Source organism: Caretta caretta, chromosome 10 (genome assembly GCF_965140235.1).
Source record: "Caretta caretta isolate rCarCar2 chromosome 10, rCarCar1.hap1, whole genome shotgun sequence".
In the NCBI taxonomy this organism is placed as follows: domain Eukaryota; kingdom Metazoa; phylum Chordata; order Testudines; family Cheloniidae; genus Caretta; species Caretta caretta.
The window spans coordinates 10,524,124-10,551,102 of record NC_134215.1 but is presented as its reverse complement, the minus strand read 5'-3'; the positions used below and the strand labels follow the sequence as shown (position 1 = coordinate 10,551,102).

The 26,979-nt window shown below is 39.8% G+C and overlaps 1 protein-coding gene across 3 annotated transcripts in view; it reads left to right on the top strand.

Annotated features, from left to right (window-relative positions):
- Positions 1 to 26,979, top strand: part of SDK1 (sidekick cell adhesion molecule 1) — a 647,669-nt gene that overhangs the window by 436,952 nt on the left and 183,738 nt on the right. For all 3 annotated transcript variants that reach the window (XM_075117600.1, XM_048867100.2, XM_075117601.1), the window contains exons 6-13: positions 5,261 to 5,372; positions 6,339 to 6,529; positions 13,540 to 13,623; positions 18,133 to 18,327; positions 19,498 to 19,614; positions 19,880 to 20,047; positions 23,909 to 24,011; positions 26,036 to 26,212. In XM_075117600.1, coding sequence (XP_074973701.1) covers positions 5,261 to 5,372; positions 6,339 to 6,529; positions 13,540 to 13,623; positions 18,133 to 18,327; positions 19,498 to 19,614; positions 19,880 to 20,047; positions 23,909 to 24,011; positions 26,036 to 26,212 — 1,147 coding nt within the window. The remainder of the gene's footprint in view (positions 1 to 5,260; positions 5,373 to 6,338; positions 6,530 to 13,539; positions 13,624 to 18,132; positions 18,328 to 19,497; positions 19,615 to 19,879; positions 20,048 to 23,908; positions 24,012 to 26,035; positions 26,213 to 26,979) is intronic.

Here is a 26,979-nt window from a genome sequence, read left to right as displayed (position 1 = left end):
TTTTGCACACGGAGTTGTGAGAAGGCAAGTTCAGAGTGTAGAACAGAAATTTCGTCTGCGTTTGAGTTCTACTGCTGAGAAATAACAGAGAGCTGTATAACTAAACAGAGTCTTAATTTCCTCAACACTACATGGGACAATGTAAAGAATTTATTTCTGGAATCTTCTTAAAATACAAGCCTGGTTCATGAACTTGCGCAGGAGCGGAGAAGAAAGCAAAGACCCTCTCCCCTCTTTATACAGGCAGGGAGAGGTCACTCACAAGAGCAGTCCTTATATTCCCTGCATCTGGGTAGCACAAGGACTGCTCACTTCTGCTTTTCCTCAGAGCAGGATCCTGGCAAAAGAGTTGGGACATGACTCTATGCCCTCTCCTAGCCTGTCGATACAAGGCTGGTGCACTGTGGGGAATGACGGAGCAGAGTGCTCGCTCCCTGAGTGCAAGGAGTGACCTGGAGAGATTGCGCCAGCATGGGGTCCAGTCACTCTGGTGCCTCTCTTGGGACAGTGTGACCCTGCACCATCCCCCACACAGGGCTCTGGCTTAAAAAGCCAAGATCTTGCCCAAAATGTATTTTCTATAGGTAAATTAAATCTCTGTGGAGCCCCATAAATTGTCTCTTATTACTCCTGCGGATTGGGCTCTAGAGAACTCCCTCAAAGATTTCAGAAGCTTCTCAGCTCTGTATTTTAGGCTCTGTCATATGTAATATAATATATAACGTGCCTTGTTGCCAGGGTATCTGAGGCAAGTTTCCTGATGGGTGGAGTTCAGTTCTCCATTAATCTTTCCCTAGGGCTAAAACTAACAGTTCTTTCTGTCTGCATGAAAGTCATTACAAAAAAAAATACTTTTTAAAAATGTGTAAGACTGTTAAGTGTTTAAACATTTGGACATATTTATACGATGGATCTTAGCTTATTTCATGTTTCTGCTAAGCTCTTGTTAGTTTGTCTATATTGTCTATAAGTTTTCTTCAAATTTGTCAGACAATGGAAACAGCTCACATAAAATATTGTCTTGCATAAGAGCTATGGGTTTACATGCTTAATATATTTTCTATTTTCTTATAGAAAGCTCTGGATCCTGAAAACACTTCTGCTTGTGCTTAACCTTAGGCACATGAGCATTCCTATTGAATTCAATGGAACTAGTGACATGCCCGAAGTTAAGCACATGCAGAAGTGTTTGAAGATTCATAGTCTTACAAAATATGTTATTGCTTTTATGATTTCAGTATTTGAGGGGTACTTCACTTTTTATTAAAAATTGGGTGTACTTTTGTAACATATACACTGTATATAACACACGGTGAAAGAATTTGATTGTATGCGATGCAATCTTGATTGCCTAGTTTGAGGTGACTGCATTTCTCATGAGTAGGCTTGGTGTAGGAGTCGATTTTAATCTATAACTATCTGTAATTGTACATTTCAGCTGACGCACTGAAAGTGACCAAAAAAATATCAATTGGTGACACTGAGCATGCTTGCAGGGACTGGGTATCACCAGCCCCACAGCTGTGACATGAGTCCTCTCCAGCTCTGACGTCACAGGAGTGAGTGAGCAGATCCCTCACAGCAGAGGGCCGTCTGCGCTGGTTCAGGGCTGGTGACACCTGATCCCTGCAGGCACAAGGTACGGGAGGAGGCAGATCTAGCGTGATCACTTTATTTCATGACCCCAGGAGGAGGGACTAAGACCTGCGCCTGCCTGAGCCTGCCGTCCTGGGTAAGGGACCCAAAGCCAAAACCTGAGCCCCACCGCCACGGGTGTTGGGATCAATGCCGAAGCCTGAGCCCCACCGCCACGGGTGTTGGGACCAAAGCTGAAGCCAAAGGACTTCAGTCCCAGGTGGGGGGCCTGTAACCTGAGCTCTGCCATTCAGGGCTGAAGCCCTTGGGTTTTGACCCTGGCCCTGGGCAATGAGGCTTGGGCTTTGGCCCCAGGCCCCAGAAACTCTAATGCCAACCTTGGCATCCCCATTAAAATGGGGTCGTGACCTACTTTGGGGTTCCGACCCACAGTAGGAGAACGACTGGAATAAAGATACTGGATTGATGGCTTACTACAACAATCTGTAACAAACTAACACTCCCCCCCTTCCTTTCCTCCCTATGAACGGAGAGTTGTTAATGGGTCACTGTACCTCGAATGGTCCCTTGAAATATGTGTTATCTACTTATGCTAAACAATCTGTTCCATCTTATATTTAGCAGTGACACTTTGAATTAGTTTCCCAGACCTGAAAAAGACCTTTGTGTAAGCTCGAAAGGTTGTGTCTCTCACCAACAGTAGTTGGTCCAATAAAAGATATTACCTCACCCATCTTGTCTCTCTATTATCCTGGGACAAACATGGCCAAAACAACAGTGCATAGAAAACCTGAACAGTTTCTGTCTTACCTATCTGAAATTGGTGGTCCACTTCTCCCAGGTTGCATTGAAAAATGGTTTACATGCTATTTCTATGGTATTATTTCCTTTCTATCTAAATTTAGATGTTCTGGTACTTTCTGAAATTGTACTTTGTAGGTTTCTACAAAAGGATTTCCCTTAAGGTATGTTATGGGCACATAGGTATCCACTACATGGTTAAAACTGTGTTGAGATTTATACTTTCCGAGAGCCTTTAGTCTTGCTTCATCATGTATTGGCCACACACAATGAAATGTTATGGATTCCATCCTGCAAAGGGAACCATGTGGATGCCCCTGCTGAGACCCATTTGCAGGAGCAGGGCCATAGTGGATTTCAGCAGGTGACTCTTTAGTTGTACAAATGGAACGTTTTGACTGCTTGAGTATGAACTACAATTTTGTATGCTGCCCAGTTAATGTTTGTACAGTGGTTTGAAAATGTAGTGTTCTATGTATTTCTATGTATTATTTCTGCAACTGACATTTCTATGTATAGTACCTAGCAACCAAGCACCAAGCATTGTGATGAGCCTCATATAATGTGAGAATACAGCATATTATACTGGATATAGTAATGGGCACATTAGCTTTCCATTAGATAACAGTTAGAAGAATATTGGCTTTTTATGTCATGATTCAAAAGAAATATACTAGATCCAGATCTGTATCTTCTTAACCCCACATGTTCAAAAACCATTATCAGACGGCTAATTCTTCTCATAGATTTATTCTAGGACATTGTGAATATGGCTCAAATTCTATTCATTAATGTTCTCATTACAATTAGTAATAAAGAAGTAAATGAAGCCTTGCCTATGTTTCTCTTGTTGCAAGGAAAATAAAGTGCACTTCTAGCTCTTGTGCTTATCTGTTTATTGCACAAAGAGCCTGTTTCATATGGTGAACTCCTGGACGGTAGCACAAAGCCTACTTCTATTCTTTGGTTGTTTTTGGAGTGGTTTGAGCCAGTCCTCCAAAGGTGCTGATCAGCAGTGAACATGGTTTTCCTCTTTTCTAGGTGAAGATAAGGCAAAATTAGTACCCTGCTTGTTGACCTTTTAGCATTTACTGCTGCTAATTTTCCCCTCACACAAAACCAGTAGAGAACAGTTATTTATCACCTGCTAATAGCCACCCCAGCAGTCCCAGTAATTTTGCAAAAAGAGTTCTGAATGGAAACAGAAGTAAAAATCACTAACAATTTAAATCTTTATGGGATCTTTGGCTATAACAGTTAGTGGTTTGCTTTGGGTGTAAATATACTGAAAAGGAGGAATTACTAAATGCTTACTTCAGGAAAGCACCTCTGCTGAGGATGCAACTTTGGCACAGGCCCAAAGTTGAACACTTGCTTAAGTGCTGTTGTGAACGGGGATGGACTTAAGTACTTCTGGGGCTTGAGGTGGAATGACATGCTTTCTTCTCTCATCCTGTGCCTTCCCCTGTCGGCTGAGAATGTGTTAAAGAGTAAAAATCTTGTCACTGTGAGATTTAGAGTATTTGTTTTGCAAAATGCTGCTTTCTTCTCTTCTCATCCACCCACCCCCATTTTAAACGTCTATGGGCCTGTCTACTAAAAGGCCTGTTCCGTCCAAAATGTGAAGGAGAGAATCAAAGATTTTTTGAAGCACTAGATAAACACTGAAATTTATTTCCATTTTCTGCTCTTTGTGGCTATATCATTGTGTCAGAGACAGCAGAGTTTGGTACCTTTTATTTGCCAGTTTCCCATTGCCATTACCAATAATGATGGATTTTGCATTGGTAAGCCTCCTTAGCGTAAAGCATTTGATGAGCCAGTTTGGATTTGCCTCAGTTTAGATGTATTTTCATTTTTTTTCTCGATAATTCCTTTATTGAATTCTTTATTTTTGGAAATCTTTCATTATTCTCTTATTCAAGTTACCCTCCCACCCTTTCCTCCCCTCCAAATGAATAGCTAGAAGTAAGGCAATAATACTTCGGCATTTTAATTCACTTATTAAATGCATGTACAGAAAATTTAAAATGAAACAAGTAAGGCACCAGCCTTTTTATCATTTTTCTAGTGTCTGCTGACTGTTGCATAAGCTAAATTATTTACAGTTTGATGCCTCACAAAAGAGAAGCAGATTTGGGTTATTTACTTCTCTGATAAGAAAAAATGGATTGAAGTTGCTGATATGTTCCTTTGTTAATTTCATATTTGTTCCCTGGTGTACAAAATCTTTTTAAAGAACTAATGCAAGACTGGCAGGCTCTTTTGAAATGGTATGGAAGTTGTAAGATTAAACAAAACATGAAAAGGTCTTAAAAATATAAGTCAGCGAGGGTTTGATAAAAATAAGTGCTCAGCAGTTGAAAACCTTCAGGATGCTTAATTTGTTTGCTTTATATTTGGGAGTAGTCCTTGTGAGTTATGTGTTTTGAATTATTGTCAGCAGGGCATTTTGAAAGTGTGTGTTTGTACAGTATAATGAAAGTAAATGAAAATGACCATACTGAAGATCTCCTTCTAATGAGGAGATTGCAACTCTGTAGCATGGGGCATGGGTCACTTGCTGGAGGAGTCTCTGCTCCTTGAAGTCTTTAAACCACGATTTGAGGACTTCAATAGCTCAGATATAGGTGAGATTTTTCGCAGGAGTGGGTGGGTGAGATTCTGTGGCCTGCGTTGTGAAGGAGGTCAGACTAGATGATCATAATGGTCCCTTCTGACCTTAGTATCTATGAATCTGTGAATCTATAAGAGTGAAATTTGCAGCTGTGTCATTTTCTGAGATCCTTTCCTGGAATGTTTAAGTCATTGCTGTTTGCAAAAGTACAGTGTTTTCACAAGGTTTTTTTTCTGCCCTTTGTAGATGCCAGCAATGTGTCTGACACCATGGCTCCTGTCATTGTAGTCCCTCCACGCAACACCAGTGTGGTAGCAGGGAGCAGTGAAATCACACTGGAATGTGTGGCCAATGCAAGGTATTGTAAATATAGTAGTAGTAATAATAAGGAACTGTCCTCTGCTAAAAATGGAGTGAGAACCTCTTTTTTTTTAATTTCATGGTTGTAATAAGCAGAATATAGCACACAGCTTGCTTTGCACGACTGATAAGGAATCCATATTACTTGTTTAACATATAGATTATTTCTGAGAAAATAAGAAACTCAACATAATTAATTTCCCACCTTTATTTATGCTGCAACAGAGTAAAAATGAGAAGGTAGAAATGTGACACTGGCCCATCAGCAAACACTCTGTAACAGGCGTCCATAATGTTAGTGGTTAATCCTATGACAGTTATAGATTAATATTCTACACTAAATTATGAAGGGGATCCTCGTATTTTCCTCACCCCACATAGATAAAATGGACAAGGCAGAGTGCTGCAGTTACCTGTTACAGCTGTTCTCAGCTTACAGTTTTTACAATTAACTTTTTGTACATACCATAATGTAGAGTGTAGGTTAGGAATCTCACTAAAGGCTAGAAATAGTTCCTGTTAAAGCCAATTGAATGTTGGGAGTAGGCTTGAATCCTAAGAGAGGTAAAGGGCTGGGGCCTTTGGATGATAAGAGGTCCAGCTGATTTCCTCTCCCTCTGAAGTCAGAGATGTTCTTGGTACAGTTAGTGCTACCTCTGTAACTGTGCTATAATGAAAGCCTCTCCCATGTAGCTGAGTCCCATAGTAGTATTTATTTTTAATGTTGTTTGCTTAGACAAACCAAATTATTAGCGCTTAAGTTCCATTGCTATAATAACTAGCCATCTTTGTTCAGTAGTACTTGAGCAGTCTGTACCCTTGATGAGTGATTGTTAAGACCTCAGAGTTATGTCTGAATTTATTTTTAAGTGTCGATCAATCTGCCAGGGATATTGGGAGAGTTAGGTGAGTTATATTCTCTGTGTATTCTTGGTGATAATCTGAATGTTTTTTACTCCCACAGACCCGTTGAGAAACTGAGCATGACCTGGAAGAGAAATGGAATAAAAATAAGCAGTGGGGTTAACAGTTTTGAGAGACGTCTTACTATCACCAATCCAACCACTGCTGATATTGGGATGTACTTCTGTGAAGCAGAGTTGAAAGACAGCACTGTTGAGCCAGCAAGAGCAAAGGCCTTCCTCTCTATAATGGGTAATTCTGAAAGCAGTCTCTTTTATAGTAAAGCAGGGTTTGGACTCAGGTATAATAGGAAATAGAATTGATATTTTAATATTTCATCAACCTTACATCTGAACCTATCCTCAGTGAATGGGACAAACAAGGTGAAGTGGGATTTTCTTCCAAATTAATTCTGCTGTTCGTCTCCATGAATATAAATTAATTAAACATACTTTTTTAAGCACTGATGTGACTCTGAATACCCTTTCAAACTTAAATGTAATCGTGAAGCTGGGGAAACCCAGTACTAAAATCCTTATCATGCAGCTTCCACATCTCGGCTTTTAGCTACATTAAATCCTGATTAACTTCCAACTTGCTTACTTCTTGTTTTAACATGTCATGTTGCTGTTTTTGCAAGAGGATCTTTTAGGAGAGCTTTTGGACAAATGGAAATTTGCCCTTTGCAAATTCTAGTCCCAGAGTGAAGGACATTCCCAGGCACATGTGCTGGCCGATGTCAAATGAGAGAGAGAAAGACGAAAGTTGAACTTCAGTGTAACAAGCCATGTCTCCAGTGCTTAATTTGTAATGAAAGAGGTGCTGGGGCTCAAGCAATTTTTTTACATTCATAACTGACGTAGCAAGCCCAGTTGTGCTGGGGCTATGAACTACCAAGCCTAGAGGTGATGGGGCTCAGCCCTGGCACAAATTAAGCACTGCATATTTCTGCTAGTCTCTGGGCTCTAATACTTAAACTGCATTGTCACATTCAGGCTAAACTTTTAAACTATAGCAGCTTACTAAATGCCCATGAATTTATCATGGACTTTTTTATGTTTCCTTTCCAGTTTTTACTAATTAGCAACGTGTGTGTGTAAATTAAACTTTCTCCAGCTGGGGTTGCCCATGTGGCCCTTGACTAATTAATCGTGGCTCAATCTTTGAAGCTGCTCTAGGTGCTAAACTCCCACTGACTCCAGTGGGGGTGCTCATTACCACACAGGAGGGCCTAAACACCTAGGAGGATCAGGCCTCAACAATATCCATTATCCATCACTTTGGAAGATATTGTGAAGGCTCAAGCACTAAACCTGTGGCTTTATTGAATGGATTAGGCAGGAGCAGTCTGGTTACAATTCAGAGGAAATAAAGATCTTGCAAATCGAGGTGTAGGCATGCTCACTGGGGAAACAACTAAAGAAATGCAGAATTGTGTCTGGCTTGATAAGAGAATGCATACTGTAATAATACAGTGGTTTAGCTCCAATCCTTTAAATGTGGAGCTTTTCTAAATGTTGGTGACTAAATGAAAGTCTCTCCTAGCATCAGGTTTTTTTGTTGAGCACATTGGACACTTTACCAAGCTTGGTGGGATTTCTTAAAAGGAAAAGAAAAGAGAAGCTTTTGAATTACAAGCCAGTGCTGATTTCAGACTCTGGATCTAATTTGATTCTTTATCAGATATCAGGACAAATTACAGCCATACAAGTATCCTAGATAGGTAGATTATTGCTTTGTTAATGACACCCTGGCTGTTGATGTTGATCAGAATTGATACATATAGCACTTGTTGCACATTATAGTTTAAATGGAAAATGTTATATTGTAAGACTCTCGCATATAGACTTCATTCTGTAAAAGTGCTTTAAGGCACTTTATGTAAGATGAGAAACAGCTCCTTCCTCTAGCAAGATGTGTTCCAGTTTCATTTTGCAGCACTCTTTCCCTTTATATTTAGATCCTCCTGTATGAACTTTAGTTCCAGCTTCTTTCCTCTGTATTCAATTTCTTACAATTATTACCTTGCAGCCTCTCTTCCTTTAAGGAGCAGGGACACAGTTCATTTATTTATGATTTTGATTTAAGCCCTTTTTTATTCATAAGATTTTATTGGGACTAGTTTAATTTTGCTGCTATGCTGTCAGATCCTGCCTACTGTAATACTTAAAGCAGCCTCTCAGTGTAAAAGGTACTTAAATATAGTTAAACTAAAACTGAGAAAAAAAATCACTGGGGGCTCATAGTAAAATGGTGATGCCACCTTTGATTAGGAGCATGTCTACTCTCTTCTTGTTAGATGTTTTATTTATTTCTAGCCCAGTATTAGGGGGCCGTCAGGGAATGAAGTTATGAAAAGAGCAATAGATATGAACAAACAGATGAAAGAAAGCAGAAACAAATTGGTTACCAATTACTTTTATTTTGTCCTGATGGAACAAGACACTCTAGTTGCAGGTGTTTACTCAATGTGTCAGCATTACCTGCTACGTTTCTTTATTTATGAGTTTCTTGAACAGCAGGATAGATGTCTAATTCCAAACAGGAAGCAGAATCAAGGGATTAGTAGTTAATTCATGAAGAACTGTTCAACCTCAGAGTTCCAAAATGGAACAGAGCCACTGTTTAATTAGCAAGGGAATGGATTCTGGAGGAAACTGGAGACAAGACTCAAACAGCAGAGGCTCCTTCTGCTAATGGCATATTCTTTCTCTGAGCTTCCTTTCAAGGTGTTTCCCAATCACTTATATTATTAAAATCTGTTTTAGTAGCACTTACAGGGACTCAAGTATGCCTGTCTATTTACATGTATAAAATATTTGTAGAATGCACAAATTGATACCACATCACATCAAGAGCTGCACTTCTGGGCAAGATAATATGGAATTAATTTAATGAGCAATCTCATGCTTACAACAAAAAATTGTGTTAATTGAACAGTTTTTTATTTTTTAAGTTATTATGATATATCAAATGCACATGCTCAGACGATGTAGTGATGAGAGCCATATAAGTATTGGATGGATGCATACCTGGCTAGGTAGACCCTGCAATTACCATATTGAACAGCAAAAAGGAGAAGATATCAAGAACATTAAACAGATTTAAAATAGACAAAATGTTATAAAACACATGATTCCTTCCATTCCCCAATCAATATGTCATGCAACTAAGAGCCCTTCCAGAGGTACTGAGCATGTCTAGTTCCTGCCGACTTTTAATAGAAGCCAAAAGAATCCAATGCTGAAGGGCTCGTGGTCAATTTAAACCCCTAGTAGAACCTGCAAGAATGTTCTTTTTAAAGTACACTTGAGTTGTATATTAAAGTCACACATAGAATTTGCAAAATCTGAATACATAGTGTGTTAGAACAGTGCATTCACAAGTATAAAGCCTGCTAGCCTCTTGCAATGCTGCCATTTTCCAATGAAGGTGGAAACTCTCCTTCTGACATCTTCATATTATTACAGCAAAGATAAACTGAGGCGGTTCCAAACTCTGGTTTTATTAGCTGCAGATGTTAGAAATTTTTTAAAGGGTAGCATGTTCCTCAGTTGGCAGAATAACAGTTTGGGGAAGATTTGTTGCAGACTAGATAAAAGCACATTTGTTTTACCACTAACCAGCTGAAGATTAAGTTATTGAAAGAGTCTGCTCATGACCAGACTCATTTAAAAACTGAGCTAATTTTTAAAAATCTTTTGCTCCAGTTCTTCAAATTACTTTAACAGTTATTTTTAAACTGACTTTTTCTATGGGAGATTATGAATTCCAGGACTGAGAAAGTGTGGAAAATGAAAATGATTGTGCTTTAAAGCAGACAGAGATTGAAAACAAAATCTGAACAAAATGAGAGAGAGAGAGAGAGAGAGAGAGAGAAGCAGCAATACAAAGACATCAGAATGGTCTTTTGGGACAGAGTAGCAGTATAAAATTTTGTGCCAAGTATAAGGGAATTGAAGAAAATATGATGGAACAGAGGAAAATTACATGATGGAAGATTAATCTTTCTTCAGTATTCTTTCCGTAGCTGGAAGCATTGGCCAGCATTTTCTTTCTTTTATTTTTCTTTTCCTTCTTTGTTTTCCCTTGAGAGAGCTTTTGTATCCTAGCTGGGTATGTTTATTTCCAAGAATAAGATCCTAGGGGGCAATACGGAACAAAAGATGGGAGAGACGTCTAGGCCTTTCCCCTTTTGTGAAGGCAGCATGAAGTTTTATCAGGCATCAAGGGTACAGCATTGCGAGTCCACAGGATTCGGAGGCCAATCTGAAAACAATTATAAAGTTACTACAGAGGGCTGACCTGGTTGGAAGCTGAGATGAACTACAGTTTGGTTGCCAGACACAGGTAGGTGGCCCATCATGACTGCCCCTCAAAGTAAGAAGCAAGGACACCACAAACCAAGCCTAGAAACCAGAGGAGGGAATTTTAGTTAAGGATTCTGTTTTTTCATAGAGGAAATAAAAATACAATACATGGCCCTTTCAAGGCAGGGAATTCTGGGAGTTACCTTGAATATAAAAGCCACTTGACTTGCCCAGACTTGAGTTCAGGGGCGCAGAAAGGGAAAATCTTTGGGGAGATTACCTAAAGCATCTGGAAAGAGTAGACCTGAGTTGTTCCTGGGCTTCTCAGACTGTTGAGCTGTATTTAGAATCCATGTGTCAGCCTTTTAAGAATCTTTTTTGCTTCATTATTTCATTAGATTTATTCTGTGGTTGGTACCTTTCTCCCTTCTTTATTTTAATTTTTTTACAAAGATCCTTCAGATGTATATTTATTTGATTTATTCAGGTGTCTGTCATACATTAAAAATGCAATCACATAAGAAGGTATTAGGTTCTCCCCACTCTGGGGACAAAAGTGTGCTAGTTACAACCATGCTTGAAGACAATTGTTGCTAACATGGAAAGGGATTTTTCCTGAGATTCATATTCTCCAAACCACATTATCGACTACCTGGAGGTAGTCTGTGTAGGTTTATAACAGTTCTGTGATTGATTTCAGACAAAGAAAAGTCCTGGTTCCAGGAAACTGTTATCAACATTTGTGTATAGACATGGGTGTATGTAGCGATGAGCTGCCAGAAGCTGAAGATCCGGTTCCTTCAATCGCTCCGGGTCTTCGGCGGCACTGAAGGACCTGCCGCCGAAGTGCCGCCGAAGGCCCAGAACAAGTGAAGGGCCCGCCGCCGAAATGCCGCCAAAGGTGTGCAGTGCCGCCAGGTGAGTACAAATTCACAGGGGGAGCCGAGAGCTTGGGCAGGAATGTCAGGACAGGAGTCAGGGGAGCTGAGAGGTTGGGTGGGATGGGCAGGTCAGGAGTCAGGGGAGCCAAGAGCTTGGGCGGGACGGGCAGGACAGGAGTTTGCCCACCCCTTTAACAACCGGTTCTCAACCGGCTGAAAAATTTAACAACTGGTTCACGCGAACTGGTGTGAACCGGCTCCAGCTCACCACTGGGTGTATGAGATGGTTCTACTCCCAAGATGGACAGATTCTTATCCACCTTCATACTTTGTACTCTAAGTTACTTTAAAGCCGCCAGTCCCATCTTCCTTACAGGATGTTCAGTGGCTAATTTAGTTTACATTAATAATGGAGAGAGATTCCAAAGTTTCCACTCAAATATGCAGGGCTGAATTTCTGACTGATATGGAGTATTGGCTTGTGGTGGAAAGTTTGGGGCTTTTTCTGCTCTTTCTGACTTCCATGCATGGATCTTGGATTAGGTCACACATCTCAGATGCAGCTTGAAGGGTGTGTAATGGATGCTGACTGTTATCTTTAGAATTTTAAAATCATTCTCCATGTAACTCTCTATGTGGGAGAGGTTTGAATAGTATCAGATTTTGCAGGCTCCCAAGGGGATTGTGGGGAGACTGTTTACAGAATAATGTCAACAGTACATAAAAAGCCTCAACAACTATTAAAACTACCTATTTATATTCAGATATCCCTTCTTCTAGTGGTTGGAGCAGAGGAGGGGGCATTGGAGTCCTGAGTTCTAACTGTGGCTCTTTTACTGACTTGATGTGTGGGTATGAGCATGTCACTTAACGTCTCTGCAAAATGAGTGTAACAACACTTAGTATACCACCAAGGGTACTGTGAGGAATAGTTAATTAATATTGTAATGTAATATACATTGAGATTGTTGTATGATTTTATTCTATTTATGAAAACAAGTCATGCCATTTAGTTAGTACTAAGTGTGCAAGTCTGGACCGTGGAATTATTTATATGTTATTGGGGTGGGGTTGAGATGTAGACAGCCTAAAGCTACCTTGGGCCGTCTTTAACCCACTACACTTTTTCTCAAATATATTTGTATTCTTCGAGAGGAAAATGCATGGCAAATTATATCCCTTTTTCTGTATTTTCCACTCTTTTAAGAGGCAATCAGTGCATGGTGTTTGTGCTTAGTTATGCTATGATAGAATTGTAGTTATAATCAAATAAAATGCTTCTGAAAACAGTACTCAGATGATAATCACATTGAGTAGAGTATGACAGTTTTTAGTTACCATGATAATCACTGCAACCTTAATGCCTGTGGGACTTTGACAGGAGACTCCTGAAATTTTATCCTGCATAGATTAAGTAGTTACATGACAGTGTGTTCTACAATCCCCCATGTCTAGTCTTTGTTTAATGCAACCTATAATGTCTTTTGTTTAGTCCTAATGATAAAGTGTCCGTTTTTGTTGGTTATTACTGCATGTTCAATTAAAGCATTACATCTGTTTGCTTTCAACAAATAAAACTGTTAGGGTTATTTTTTAATATACTGTGCTTACTTTCTGATATAGGGTCACTGACATGGTATGGCACTTTATTTGACATGCTTCATTACTTCGTGAGAAGCTGGTGTTTAGCTTAGATACTGAAGCAAACTATTCTATAAAATATTATGCTGTAAATATAAACCTTTATGAACCTCTTGGGGTGGCCCTTCTAAACAGAGAATTAAAACATTCCATGATTCAAACCTATAAAATGAAAAGTAGCCCCTGCACTGAGTATTAATTTGTGGTGTGAAATCCTAAATTTAAATTGGCATTGGCTCAGCTATCTTTGAAATTCATATTCATCATAGCAAAAAACAACAAAAAGCCCTCCCATGATCCCCAAACAGGAGATGAACTAGGCAATTTGTATTATACTATATTAAATACAGCATTTGCGAGGAAACTATATTAAATTCTTTAAATCAACTTCAGTTTTCATTTTGTTGTTTATTTCCTTTCTGTTCTAAAGAGCCACCCTATTTCACTGCTGAGCCTGAGAGTCGAATTTTGGCTGAGGTGGAGAAAACAGTGGACCTCTTATGTCAGGCAATGGGTGAGTGCGCAGTACATAAAGTATATGAAGCTGCTTAAAATGAGTACAAGCTTGGAAAAAATAAATGCACCCTCTGTTGAACAAAGCACCCAATACCAATTCCTAACATTTTGGGGTAGATTTCACTCAGCTATGACCATTTACAGCAGCTGAGGAGCTGCCCCTTCGCATTTAGAAAATTGGGCTTTTCTTTTAGTTTTGTTTTGTACGTGTGATACAAGTAAGTGGAATTTTGGTATAAGAGCTGGGTAACAACATTAATGCTACTTGTCTGCTGGGCAAAATAGCCCCTGCTCCTTCTCTTCATGTTCCTTGCTTTAGGATACTTTCTACAATTGTAGTTGGCTAAAAAAGATTAGGGTCTCGAGTCAGTAAATTCACTGAGGTAAAACAATGGCTTTGGGACTCATAACTTGGGACGCCGAGAAACAATCAATAATTCCAATACTTAAACCTCCTTGTTGAAAATTATGGTGCTTTTTACACTGAGTAGAAATGTCAGTTGCAGTAATGTTCAAGTGTAGTTACACTTCTGCAGAAGCACTCTTTCTTTCCGTTTTTAATTGGAAGGTGTTTTAATGCCATAACAACCCGCAAAATACTTACAACTGGACTTAAAATGAAATGCCTTTTTCGATACAATTCCAAAGAAGCAGAAGCATGCCCTCTAATTAAAAAACAGGAAGCATCATAATCTAGTGATTAGAACAGTGAACTGCAAGTTTCTAACCTTGAATATTATGTTAGACTCTGCCACTGAATTGACTTATGAACTTGGCAAGTCATTTAGCCTCTCAATGCCTCAGATTCCCAATCCTATGGAGTTCTCTGCACTCAGCCTTTGCGCACTGTGAGTGTGAGAGACAGATTAATTTCACAGTATAAGTAGAAATTAACTATAAATAAAATTGCAACCTGCACAGACTTGCTTTTTACTTCCTCATAAATGGAGTTTCACTATATCCAACTATACTGTAACCAGGCTGTGGTGTATATCTCTTGATGCTCTGTACATTTGCAATGCACTTTTTTTATCCTGTTCCTTATTTACTTATAGAAAGTATGGAGCTGCAGGCCTCACTGGTGGTGTCATGGGAGTGCAGTTAATTAGACTACAGTTCTTCCTGCGTAGACAAGTAGATGGAAGGATACTTGTGGGACACATCAGCAGCCCACTGGGAGATGCTGGTGCTATAAAAAATAAATAACAAAAATAATAATTTAAACTTCTCTAGTCTTTAATTCATGTTCTCAAATCACTTACAATTGCTAAAATTCAGAACATGGCTATAAGATAGTTAAAGATTGTTAGCCCTATTTACAGGTGGGGAAACTGAGCCACAGAGTGGTTAAGTTACTTGCCCAAAGTCATATAGTGAGTGGTAAAGCCAGGAATAATGTCTAACTTTTCTGGCTCCCAGTCTCCTCTCTAACCATTAGATTAATTTTCTAATCTTGGCAGAGTGCTTTGGAAAATGTATGGCACTCTATAAATGCCAACTATTATGATAATTTTATTTTATGAGTCTTTAGATCACACTGCATCCCCTCAAACAGCAAGGTAGGACTAAGGGTTGGCAAAATGCTTACATGGAGGAATAAAGATCTTTAAAATGTTTCCTTCTCTAGATTTTCTGTTAGGAAGGCTCAGGGAGGAATAAAGACAAAATTCCTAATTGTTTTTTCTATTTTTAAAATTTTCATTGCAAAATGAAAAAAGGGAATTTTGTACAATTTTAGAGGCAGTTGTCTCTAAGATCACTAAAAGCCCAAGTGAATGCTATTGACAGGCTCCTAAATGTTTAGATAAGATCCTTGTTTATCCATATGAGATAAGATTCATAACTGTGGGGTAGGGGAACGTATCCATGTCTGAAACACAGGAAATAAAGAAATGGTAATATTCAGTTTGTCATCTGAGGTAGTGATGGAAAGGTGTATTTCACAATGATTATAGGAGAAGGATTTTTTTGCTAATATTGTTAGTGGGAAGGGATTTGAGGAATGATTCTAATGTTAAAGGTAGGGGTCAAAGTACTGAATGCCAGGTTTCATTATCTGAATGCCCATCAAATTTAATGTGTGGGAAAATGGAGTTGTTATTATTTAAACTTGAAATCATTTCCAGCCTCTTTCATATCAGGAGGACTATTCCATTCTGTTTCTTCATTACTCAGTGATAATTTGTATTTGCCATGGGGATTTTCAAAAGATGAATAACACACACACTGAGAATTCTGAACATTAGAGTTTATACTAATTTGGTATATGGGCTGTTGTATGAAATTGAAATTGTGCCTGTTGCATGGTGGTACAGTGCATCTATTCATATCAAACACCACACACCATGTACAGAGGATTTCTTTCTGAGATGATTATCAGCTTCAGGGGTGATTTTGGCAACGGATGCATGTTTGTATAAACAACATTAGGATGAAACAAATATTCTTTTTCTTTTTCTTATTTTTTTGTACATTTTTATTTGGGTAAATGTAACTTTGTCCACACCCAGAGGATTAGTAAAATTGAAAGGAGATACAAATTGACATGTCATATTAGTAACTTTGGGATTTTCAAAATAATGGTAATATTGTGCTCTTCTATAGTGCCTCCCATCTAGGGATTTCAAAGTCTGGTAACATTAGGGTGAAATTCACTGTCTGCCCAAGGCTCTATGCATCACTTGAGCCCCATCCTAAGGGCTTAAATGAGGCAAAAGTCTTTCACTAGAGTGAATTTCACTCATTAAGGAATTAAACCTCACAGCTGCCTGGTGATGTAGGTAACTACTATCCCCACTTTACAAATGTGAGACACAGAGATTGCTCAGCACCTCTGAAAATCAGGCAACTTCAGTTCCCATTGACTAATTCAGTTGCCTAGATATTATTGTGATGGGTGCGTTAGAGATGTATAAGGTAGACAGATGGATGACAGACATGGACTGCATTGTGGTCTACAAACCCCATACTGAGTATAGATGGGAGAGTTGCAGGGAGGAGAGTCTCTCCTGTTTAAAGCAAACAGCCTGATCATACCCCCATGCAGCTACCAGAGCTGCCAGTCATGGAGGCAGGCCCCCACAGCTGCAACCAATAGAGAAAACAAGGCCTGCTATAAAGAGGAGAGTGAAGAGCTAGAAGAGGAGGCAGAAAGATCTGGGGGGTAGCAAAGAGGTGACAATGCTGCCTCTAAGAAAACAGCCAGGCAATTGCAAGGCCTAAAATTGAAGGATTGATAAAATTAACTGGTGGTGAGGGTCCAGGAACTGACCTGACTGAGAACAAACTAAGGAGGGTCAGTCAGGAGAAGCAGAGACCCATCCAAAGACCACACCAGGAGACAGTGACTCTTACCTTAGAATCAGTCAGTGGTTCAGATTCTGGGCTGAATTCCAATTGTGCCCATAAGCTCAACACAGCTTGTGGTGGAGACTAGGGGTGGGCCAATGTAGTTTGAGCATTTATGCCCTCCCAATCTTGGGGTCATCCAGTTCCATCATAAAGTAAAGCAACTTTACAGCCGCTTTACTTTAGGCCCTTGGGGGCTGTTCAGGAAGAGCCAGGGACTGCTGGAGTGGGAGGACAATGCAGGCATCATGCTGGAAGTGGCATAGGAGCTTCTATGGCTACCCTACACCCCTGGATAACTCCACTAGGAAGGGGAAATCCCCCACTGGCCCGAACTGCTGAATTTACAGCCACTTTTGTGCAACAGACTGGTGTGAAGTGGCTATAGCATAAGTGAAAACCCTTGCCAGTATTTCTATATAAATGTGCATGCAAGAAAAGAGTAATACACAGTAGGATGTGTTATTTTTAAGGTAGGATTTCTGTTTACACTTTGGTTTGCATTAATGCATAAATGTTTCAACCACGGGTGAAGCAGAAAATGAATCAAAATAAAAAATTTTAAAACAGTCTTACTGAATACAATATGCTTTTTGTACATTATCGCTTAAAGATACACTGCCAGTTATCATTAAAAGGATGGTTAAATTAAGAATTAAAATACTTATTACAGTCACTTCAACATTTCATTGCTAATTTGTAATTTGTCATTTTCTTTTAATTTTGACAATTTGACTGTAGCGGCATATAAGATTTTTATTCAGGATGAAACTACACTATAGGAATTTCTGTGTCACAAGCTATGGTTTACATTTACAGGATTTTGTTTTAAAACATTTTTCCCGAAGTGTGGTGTGAAGTATGATTATGAGGAAGAAAACATCATAGGGTTATCTCCACACTCTATGATTATTTGCTGTTTTTGTCATCATGCTTTCTACAGTATATCATTGTCGTTGATAACATGACCTGTATTTACCATTGATCAAACAGTACTTTTGTACTATATATATATCTATTTGGGTGGGGCAAGTTAGGCTACACTGGGCTCAATTTTGAGCTCAGATATTTGAATATAGCATTGCTGCGTACTTTGATTGTACAGAATATTCAGTGATCTGCAAAGAATAATAGTGAATTGGTTTTGTTCGATATGTAGGCATTCCCGTTCCCACTCTAGCCTGGTATAAGGACTCTGTTCCTATCAACGAGCTACAAAATCCTCGTTACAAAGTGCTAATGAATGGGGGGCTGCAGATCCAGGGACTGCATCCTGATGACTCCGGAATCTTTCAGTGTTTTGCCAGTAATAAAGCTGGAGAAATACAGACTCACACCTATCTGGATGTAACCAGTGAGTAAGGAACTATGGTAATGATTAATGAGAGCAATGTTCCCATTTCAGATAATTGATTGAAGGGCCACAATCATTTGTATAGTCTTCTGGACAGCTTTGTGGGTGCAGTGGATTGATTCAGATTGATTGAATTAAATCTATAGAGGCAACACCTGCACTTCCATAACCTTGTAAGTGTTCTAGAGCTAATGCACTCATTGTGCCTGATCCAAAGCACACTGAAGTCTATGGAAAGACTCCTATTGCCGTCAATGTGTTTTGGATCAGGCCCTTATTGCTACATTTTAAAAAAAAATGGGGGGGAGGAGAATTGGGGTCTCTCTCTCTTCCTTTTAGTTCTATGGTTGAGTTTTCCTATTCTAATGCTTTATATAATTCATGCTACTGTTTTATGATTGTGTAGGATGAGACTTTAGGTATATTTTGCATGGGGGGAAAAACACACATAAAGTCAGAAGTTCGAAGTAAAACATATTTTTCAACAGTAAAAACCAAGTTAAATGTTTTAGTTACTGAATCACTCTGTCATCTTATTTGTTGGGAAAATTCCATGGTTGCCAATGTAATGAGCTTTTTTTAAGTTCAAGGACAATATACAAGTACTGACCAGAATTCTTTGGGCTTTAGAAAACAGATCTGCAACAGTTCGATATCTATGTGGGAAGCGGCAGTAAAAAAATGTAATAAAGTGCACCTGGGGGAAAATAAGAAAGCAAAAACTTAGACAATGTATTGAATGAGAATCAGATTCTAACTATTTTTGGCTGACATTTAACTTTGAAAGTTAATGTCATTTTCAAGTTACTTTTCATCTTAAAGAACTCTGTATTATGAAGATGAAAGCAAATAGTTTTGTTTATCTAGATTTCTGTATTCCCCAAAACACTAATTTTACACCTTTCCACTTTTATCATTAAGATCTCTTGCTTGTACTTGTATAAGCACTGATAGATTTTATTTTCCGTTTAGGTAATAAACTGTGTTAGATCATTCCTAGGAGATGAATAATGAAAGGTTACAGTCACTGCTGAAGGGTTTTTATTTATTAGTGTCATGTCCTTCTCCACGATCGGCTCTATAAAAGTGGAAGCAAACCACTCCAGGATGGTAGTTAAGGGATTGTTTTGATAGATGATCCCATTAATTTTTTTACTTTTTTGATTCCAGATATTATACCAACATTTACCCGACCTCCAGTGGACACTACTGTTACAGAAGGGATGACTGCAGTATTAAGCTGTGAGGTTACCGGGGCTCCAAAACCTGCCATAACATGGAAAAGAGGTAAACACTTATTCTGTTGTGAAACCATAGTGAATTCCTGCTCTGTTCTCCCTTCGAATACTTTGGGAGAGTCCATTCAGCATGTACTTCTCACTTTTCTCTAGTTTGTTCTGTGCAAGAAGAGGGTGTGTGGGGGTGTGTGTGTGTATGCGCGACTGTGTAAGCACCTGGTGTGGTTTTGTTACTTAATCTTTTGGAATTTCATCGCTTAATTCATGCATTGCAAATAACAAGAGTCATGCTGTTTCGTCGTCCTATGTTTCAGGGAACCAGATCTTAGCCAGTGGCTCTGTCCAGATTCCCAGGTTCATTCTTCTTGAATCTGGTGGGCTCCAGATTACTCCCGTCTTCCTCCAGGATGCTGGCAATTATACCTGCTATGCAGTCAACTCTGAAGGAGCCCTGAATGCTTTCTCTATCCTGACTGTCTGGAGTAAGGATAATGCTTTATTTTAAATCTAACATTAATCAAGGATTAATCAGTTTTTGGTGTGCACTCAGGAAATTGTCAAACTATTATGCAGTTCCATTTTATAGAAAAACTTGTATAAATTAATAGGAATAATGTGTCTATTTAAAGAAATCTTTCACAAAAAGGATAATTTGATAGGATAGATATAAATTCTGTATATTTGGATAGCTATTCAGGATGCTTTTGTGAAAGAAACTGAAATTTAATAAAGAATTAGTGTGAGTATGATCTTACGTACACAGGTTTTACACTGGTGTAATTTCATTGGCGCTGATTCTCTGGCAGTGAAAAGCAGCCCTAAAGCTGACAGAGCTGGCCACTTCTGGATTCCCCCTACCTAAAGGAACCTTCAGATGGTATAGAATGGCCCTCATAGCTTCTGTGCCACCAGCTCCCTGATGGCTGCCACAGGGTGTGTGACCATGAGGTCATAAGTGATCCCTTGCTTATATAGTTCCCTCTGACAGTTGTTGACAGCCAGTGCAAAATACATCAGGCTTCCGATGCTCTAAATTGATTTAGAGATCAGCCTGGTACCAATCAGACTCAGGTTTGGCTTGCCCTCCACCACTACCTGGATTTGTACTGAGTAACCGCTTAGCTGATCTACAGAGTCTGACCCATTGACTTCACCTGAGTTACTCCTGGTGTACGGGAGCTCATATACAATCCCACTCCGGGAAATCCAAGCTACAAGTTAAAAAAAGGAAGGGTTAACATGTTGCCATTAACAGCAGGAAAAAAAAATCCTGAGTTAAGAATAAAAATTCTTTTTATAAAAAGTATATTGCTCTCCTCTCTTTCCCTCTCTTCGAAGTGCAGCTTGGGGACTGATTATCCTTGGGGCGGATGGTGCACGTTTTACATCTATTCATTCCCAAAAGAATGTAAACATTCCACCTTATGATCTTGAGCATATCTGTGGAATATACTGGCAGTAAATGTAATGTAAGACACACTTGTCATATATGGATGTCGTATTGATATTACTGACTATGTATATGGTTTAAGTATTAGGATGTGTATTGTTTGGTATTCAGATGTATTTAATGGCGCACAGCAGGAGGTCTCCATTATAATTCATTTCTCAATGGAGCAAATACCTGTAATAGATAGGGTCCCCTGTTCATTTTTTCTCTCTTGCTGAACTTTTATGATTGAATATAACTACACACTACATGTACAGCAATGAGAACTCCATTACAGAGCTAACAATCTTACACAGGTACAACAGAAATAATACTGACATAGTACATGGTGTTCATACACTCATAGAATATCAGGGTTGGAAGGGACCTTAGGAGGTCACCTAGTCCAACCCCCTGCTCAAAGCAAGACCAAACCCCAGCTAAATCATCCCAGTCAGGGTTTTGTCAAGCCTGACCTTAAAAACCTCAAAGGATGGAGATTCCACCACCTCCCGAGGTAACGCATTCCAGTGCTTCACCACCTTCCTAATGAAAAAGTTTTTCCTAATATCCAACCTAAACCTCCCCAACCGCAACTTGAGACCATTACTCCTTGTTCTGTCATCTGCTACCACTGAGAACAGTCTAGATCCATCCTCTTTGGAACCCCCTTTCAGGTAGATGAAAGCAGTTATCAAATCACCCCTCATTCTTCTCTTCTGCAGACTAAATAATCCCAGTTCCCTCAGCCTCTCCTCATAATGTGTTCCAGCCCCTAATAATTTTTGTTGCTCTCCGCTGGACTCTTTCCACATTTTCCACATCCTTCTTAGAGTGTGTCCCAAAACAGAACACAGTACTCCAGAGGAAGCCTCACCAATGCCAAATAGAGGGGAATGATCACATCTCTCGATCTGCTGGCAATGCCCCTACTTATACATCCCAAAATGCCATTAGTCTTCTTGGCAACAGGGGCACACTGTTGAGTCAAATCCAGCTTCTCATCCACTTTAATCCCTAGGTCCTTTTCTGCAGAACTGCTACCTAGCCACTCGGTCCCCGTAGTCTGTAGCACTACATGGGATTCTTCCGTTCTAAGTGCAGGACTCTGCACTTATCCTTGTTGAACCTCATCAGATTTCTTTTGGCCCAATCCTCTAATTTGTCTAGGTTCCTCTGTATCCTATCCCTACCCTCCAGCATATCTACCACTCCTCATAGTTTAGTGTCATCTGCAAACTTGCTGAGGGTGCAGTCCACGCCATCCTCCAGATCATTAATGAAAATATTGAACAAAACCGGCCCCAGGACCGACCCTTAGGGCACTCCGCTTGATACCAGATGCCAACTAGCCATTGATCACTATTCGTTGAGCCCAATGATCTAGCTAGCTTTCTATCCACCGTATAGTCCATTCATCTAGCCCATACTTCTTTAACTTGCTGGCAAGAATACTGTGGGAGTCCATATCAAAAGCTTTGCTAAAGTCAAGTAATAACAGTGTTAGTAATATTAGACATAGTGCATCATGATTGCAATGTTGTTTTAGCTGTGTTTGGTCCTAGACTATTTGAGAGACAAGGTGGATGAGGTATGTTGGTGAGAGAGACAAGCTTTTGAGCATACACAGAGGTTTTCTTCTTTGTGTAAACTCGAAAGCTTCTCTCCCTCTCCAACAGAAGTTGGTCCAGTATAAGATATTGCCTCACCCAGGTTGTCTATAATAGTATGATATCTCTACTTGTACAGATCTGATTCAGGTGGTCATCTCTTGTACACCTGAGATTTCTCATTTGTTACGGGTTATCATCTCTACCGGAATTTGGGACTGCATTCCTTTTATCCATCCATCTTCCACACTTTTCTGTCTGTCTATCTGTTTCAGCTGATGATATGAGCTGCCACCACCTCTTTGCTGAGCATAATAGAAATCTTTCACATTTGATCTAGTTGCTATAGTTACAAGCAATTATTATGTTCTGTGTCTCCAGAGATGTTTGAATGAAGATAGTTTTGCAATATTTGGGAAAGCACCTCTTTCTTATGAGCAGGGCCAGCTCCAGGCACCAGCTTTCCAAGCAGGTGCTTGGGGTGGTATTCAGAATGGGGCGGCAGTCTGTATCCCGCGGCAGCAATTCGGCGGCAGCTCTGCCGCTCTTCCGGGCACGGCGGCAATTTGGCGGCTGCTCCACCGCTGTTGCAGCGGCAGCAATTCAGCAGTGACTGCTTGAGGCGGCAAAATTGGTAGAGCTGCCCCTGCTTATGAGGAACATTCATGCTCCTTGATACTGCTCCTCTTCTACCCTCATTGCATAGGCTTGATGGGATAAGGTGCCATTTACATTTTCCTGTTTCTGAATAATTTTTAGAGTATCTTCTTTCCTTGCATGGTTTTTGACTCCAAATAGCATGACTGGGCTCCCGAACAACAATATATTATTGTTGACTTATATGGCACCATAGATGTTCTTGGTACTTTATGACTTTGGGATTGCCAGTAACTGGTTGCAGCAAAGACAACAAATAACATTTAGTACTCTTCTAGCACTTTTCATATTCAAAGCACTGCCTGCAGATTAACTAAAAACTGCTCATGCTGGTGTCCTCTGCTGCTTCTCTGAAGTCTCTTCATCACATACTTAGGACCTCACCTTTACATAGTTAAATTAGATTTGGGGGTGGGGGAGACAGAGAGATCCACATAAAGTAGTCGTAAGAGTGTCCTGCCTGTTAGATTTAACTACTGGGCAACTTTCCATATGCCATACAGAAAGCTTCATGCTCTCAAACTCACATTGCCAGAGTGAAAGAGAGCTTCTTGCCCTGAGTGACAAATAACTCATTCATTGCCTTTTGAGAAAGACAAGATAAAAGTCTGCAATTTTACCTGAACAGTGGCTTCTGTTCTTTTCAGATCGCACTTTTATTGTTCGCCCTCCTGAAGACAGCACTGTTATTAAGGGAACCACAGCCACTCTACAATGTGATGCAACTCATGACCCTAGAATTTCAATCAGGTTGGTGGTGTCCATTATTGTTTGTGTGGCTTATCTGAACTTAATTTTACAAACTATCTGAGTGTCATTAGGTGAGAAGTTTCAGGATCCCAGATTTCAGCATCAAACCCTTGATTACTGCATCATAAGGTTGTAGACTGCATCATTAATCATATAAATTCCATTTTCTACTTCAGTCTTATGTATTATTTACAATGAGCTATGTTCCACTTCATGACTTCAATACAGCCTTCCATGATTTTACTGTCAAGGTTAATACACTATCAATAAAACCAACTTGTCAGAAGCTGCTACTTAATGAGAGTAAAGCCCAAAGGGATCAAATAGGACTTCAGAAGTGCTTACATTGGGGGTGCTGAAACTCTAGGAGAGGGGTTGTCCCCACTCGCTGAAACACTTTAATAACTAAAGGCTAAATTCTCATTTAATTTAACCCGGTATAATGGAGAGCAGAACTTGCCTCTAAACTAGTAGAGCTGCACACAGGATTTAGAGGAAGCTCACTGCTTTTAACAAAATGACAGCATTGAAATATGCACAGTTTAAAGGCACCACACATGAACGAAAAAAATTATTTGTGGCTCTGAGGATTGTTTTCAAAATGTTAGAAAACAACAGTGCAGAGAACCTATGAAATTATGTAAACACTTTTAGACCATACTTGATTGTATGGCTATGGGCTGTGTATACACATGTTTTGTAGCTGTATATATGTATCTAAATCTACACACACAAGGCTAGATCCTCTGGCATGGCAGCCACTTTGTATTGTGTTTCTGGTGTAGTCTGGCAATATACCTGGTGTAACTAGCTCAGGGAGGATCAGTTCAGTGTAAGTGTGATCCTACACCAAACAGAGGGGCTCTTAAGCCACATTCCTTCCCTTCTGCTGTCATAAAAAAGTATGGGGGTGTGGCTAGAGAAATAGGGAAGTCAAGGTGGTTCTATTTTACACTGATACTGGGCTGCATTTTTGGCCCCTTTTGGTTAGAACAATAGGGTGAATGGTCTGTACCAAATATCAGCTGGATCAGGAGAGTGCAAAGGAGAGCTTTAAACAATCTTTGCACATATACCACCTCCTGACTTTCACTTTGTGCATTTTGGCCACACCCAAGGATCTGGCCCATAAACACATACAGTATAAAAATCAGAGTTGGGTAAATACTTGTGGAAAATTTTTGCAGTATTTGCTTAAATTGAAAAAATGAATTAATTTGGGCCACAACTTCCTTGCACCGCTTCTGTATTCAATTTTTGCAAATATTTTTGCGACTGAGTTTTACTTGTACAGACACCTACTGGAAGGCTATTTTAAGCTTATGTTTGGGTGTCCATACCTGAAATGAGAAAAGGAGTACTTGTGGCACCTTAGAGACTAACAAATTTATTTGAGCATAAGCTTTCATGAGCTACAGCTCACTTCATCAGAGGATGCATCCGATGAAGTGAGTTGTAGCTCACGAAAGATTGTGCTCAAATAAATTCCTTAGTTAGTCTCTAAGGTGCCACAAGTACTCCTTTTCTTTTTGCAGATACAGACTAACACTGTTGCTACTCTGAAACCTGTCATACCTGAAATGGTATTTTTTTATGGAATGGGATAGTGTTAGATATCACAGAGATAATGAAATGAGTCAGATGAAGCTTCAATCACACTGCTTTTACCTAAGAATGTGTATTAAGTTACTTGCAGTACAGTACTTCATAAAGGCTTTACCAGCACCTGTTAAAGATGGCCTACAAAATTCACTCATAATTTTGCTACTCATGGGTAATATACTCATTCCCTACAGCTATTCCATCATTTATACATTGTTTGTGTATATCACATTTTCTTTCTGGTCACTGGTCTAAGATCGAGGTCGGAAAAGTTTAAAGGTCTTGAAAATATTTGTAGTGGTCTATCAGTTTAGCTCCATTTTTACTGTAGATTTTTAACAGCTGATATCTCCTTGTTGTACAAATCTTTCTGAGCTTTCTTAGTTGTACTTGTTAACATTTTGAAACATTGTAACATCCAGGTATGTTTGGAAGAAGGACAGCATGGTAATAAACCCATCTAGCAGTTCCAGAGTTACAGTAGAGAAAGGTGGTACCCTCCTTATTAGCCAGACCTGGTCAGGTGACATCGGAGACTACACCTGTGAGGTTATTTCTTTCGGAGGAAATGATTCGAGAAAGGCTCGACTAGAAGTGATGTAAGTATTCCGGCTGTCTGGCTTTTGATGGCACATTATATTTGGTTTTTAATTCTCTTGAGCATTTTGTACTGTTTATTTCTATTACTTTTTAAAAGAAAAAGTTAAGCCAGTTCTTGCTAATGACACTGCCTTAAGAGAACCTCAGTTTTGTGTCGTCAGTGTAGTACAGAAAGCAGAATTTAGCTCATTATCTTCTGTGACAAAGTTCCTGCTCTACCTTGGTGGGTCTTGCGCTTATTGGTGGATTTGCTCGATTTGGAGCTTCACGGCAGCCCTCAGCTTGGCCGTATTTCTGAATTCACAGTCCAGGTCGACGACTCCTGTGTTTGACCAGGAGTTGGGAGGTTTGGGGGGAACCCGGGCCCGCCCTCTGCTCCGGGTTCCAGCCCAGGGCCCTGTGGAATGCAGGTGTCTAGAGTTGCTCCTGGAACAGCTGTGTGACAGCTACAACTCCCTGGGCTACTTCCCCATGGCCTCCTCCCAACATCTTCTTTATCCTCATCACAGGACCTTCCTCCTGGTGTCTGATAATGCTTGTACTTCTCAGTCCTCCAACTGTCCGCGTTCTCACTCTCAGCTCCTAGTGCCTCTTGCTCCCAGCTCTTCACACACACACCACAAACTGAAGTGAGCTCCTTTTTAAAACCCAGGTGCCCTGATTAGCCTGCCTTAAGTGATTCTAGCAGCTTCTTGATTGGCTGCAAGTGTTCTAATCAGCCTGTCTTAATTGTCTCCAGAAGGTTCCTGATTGTTCTGGAACCTGC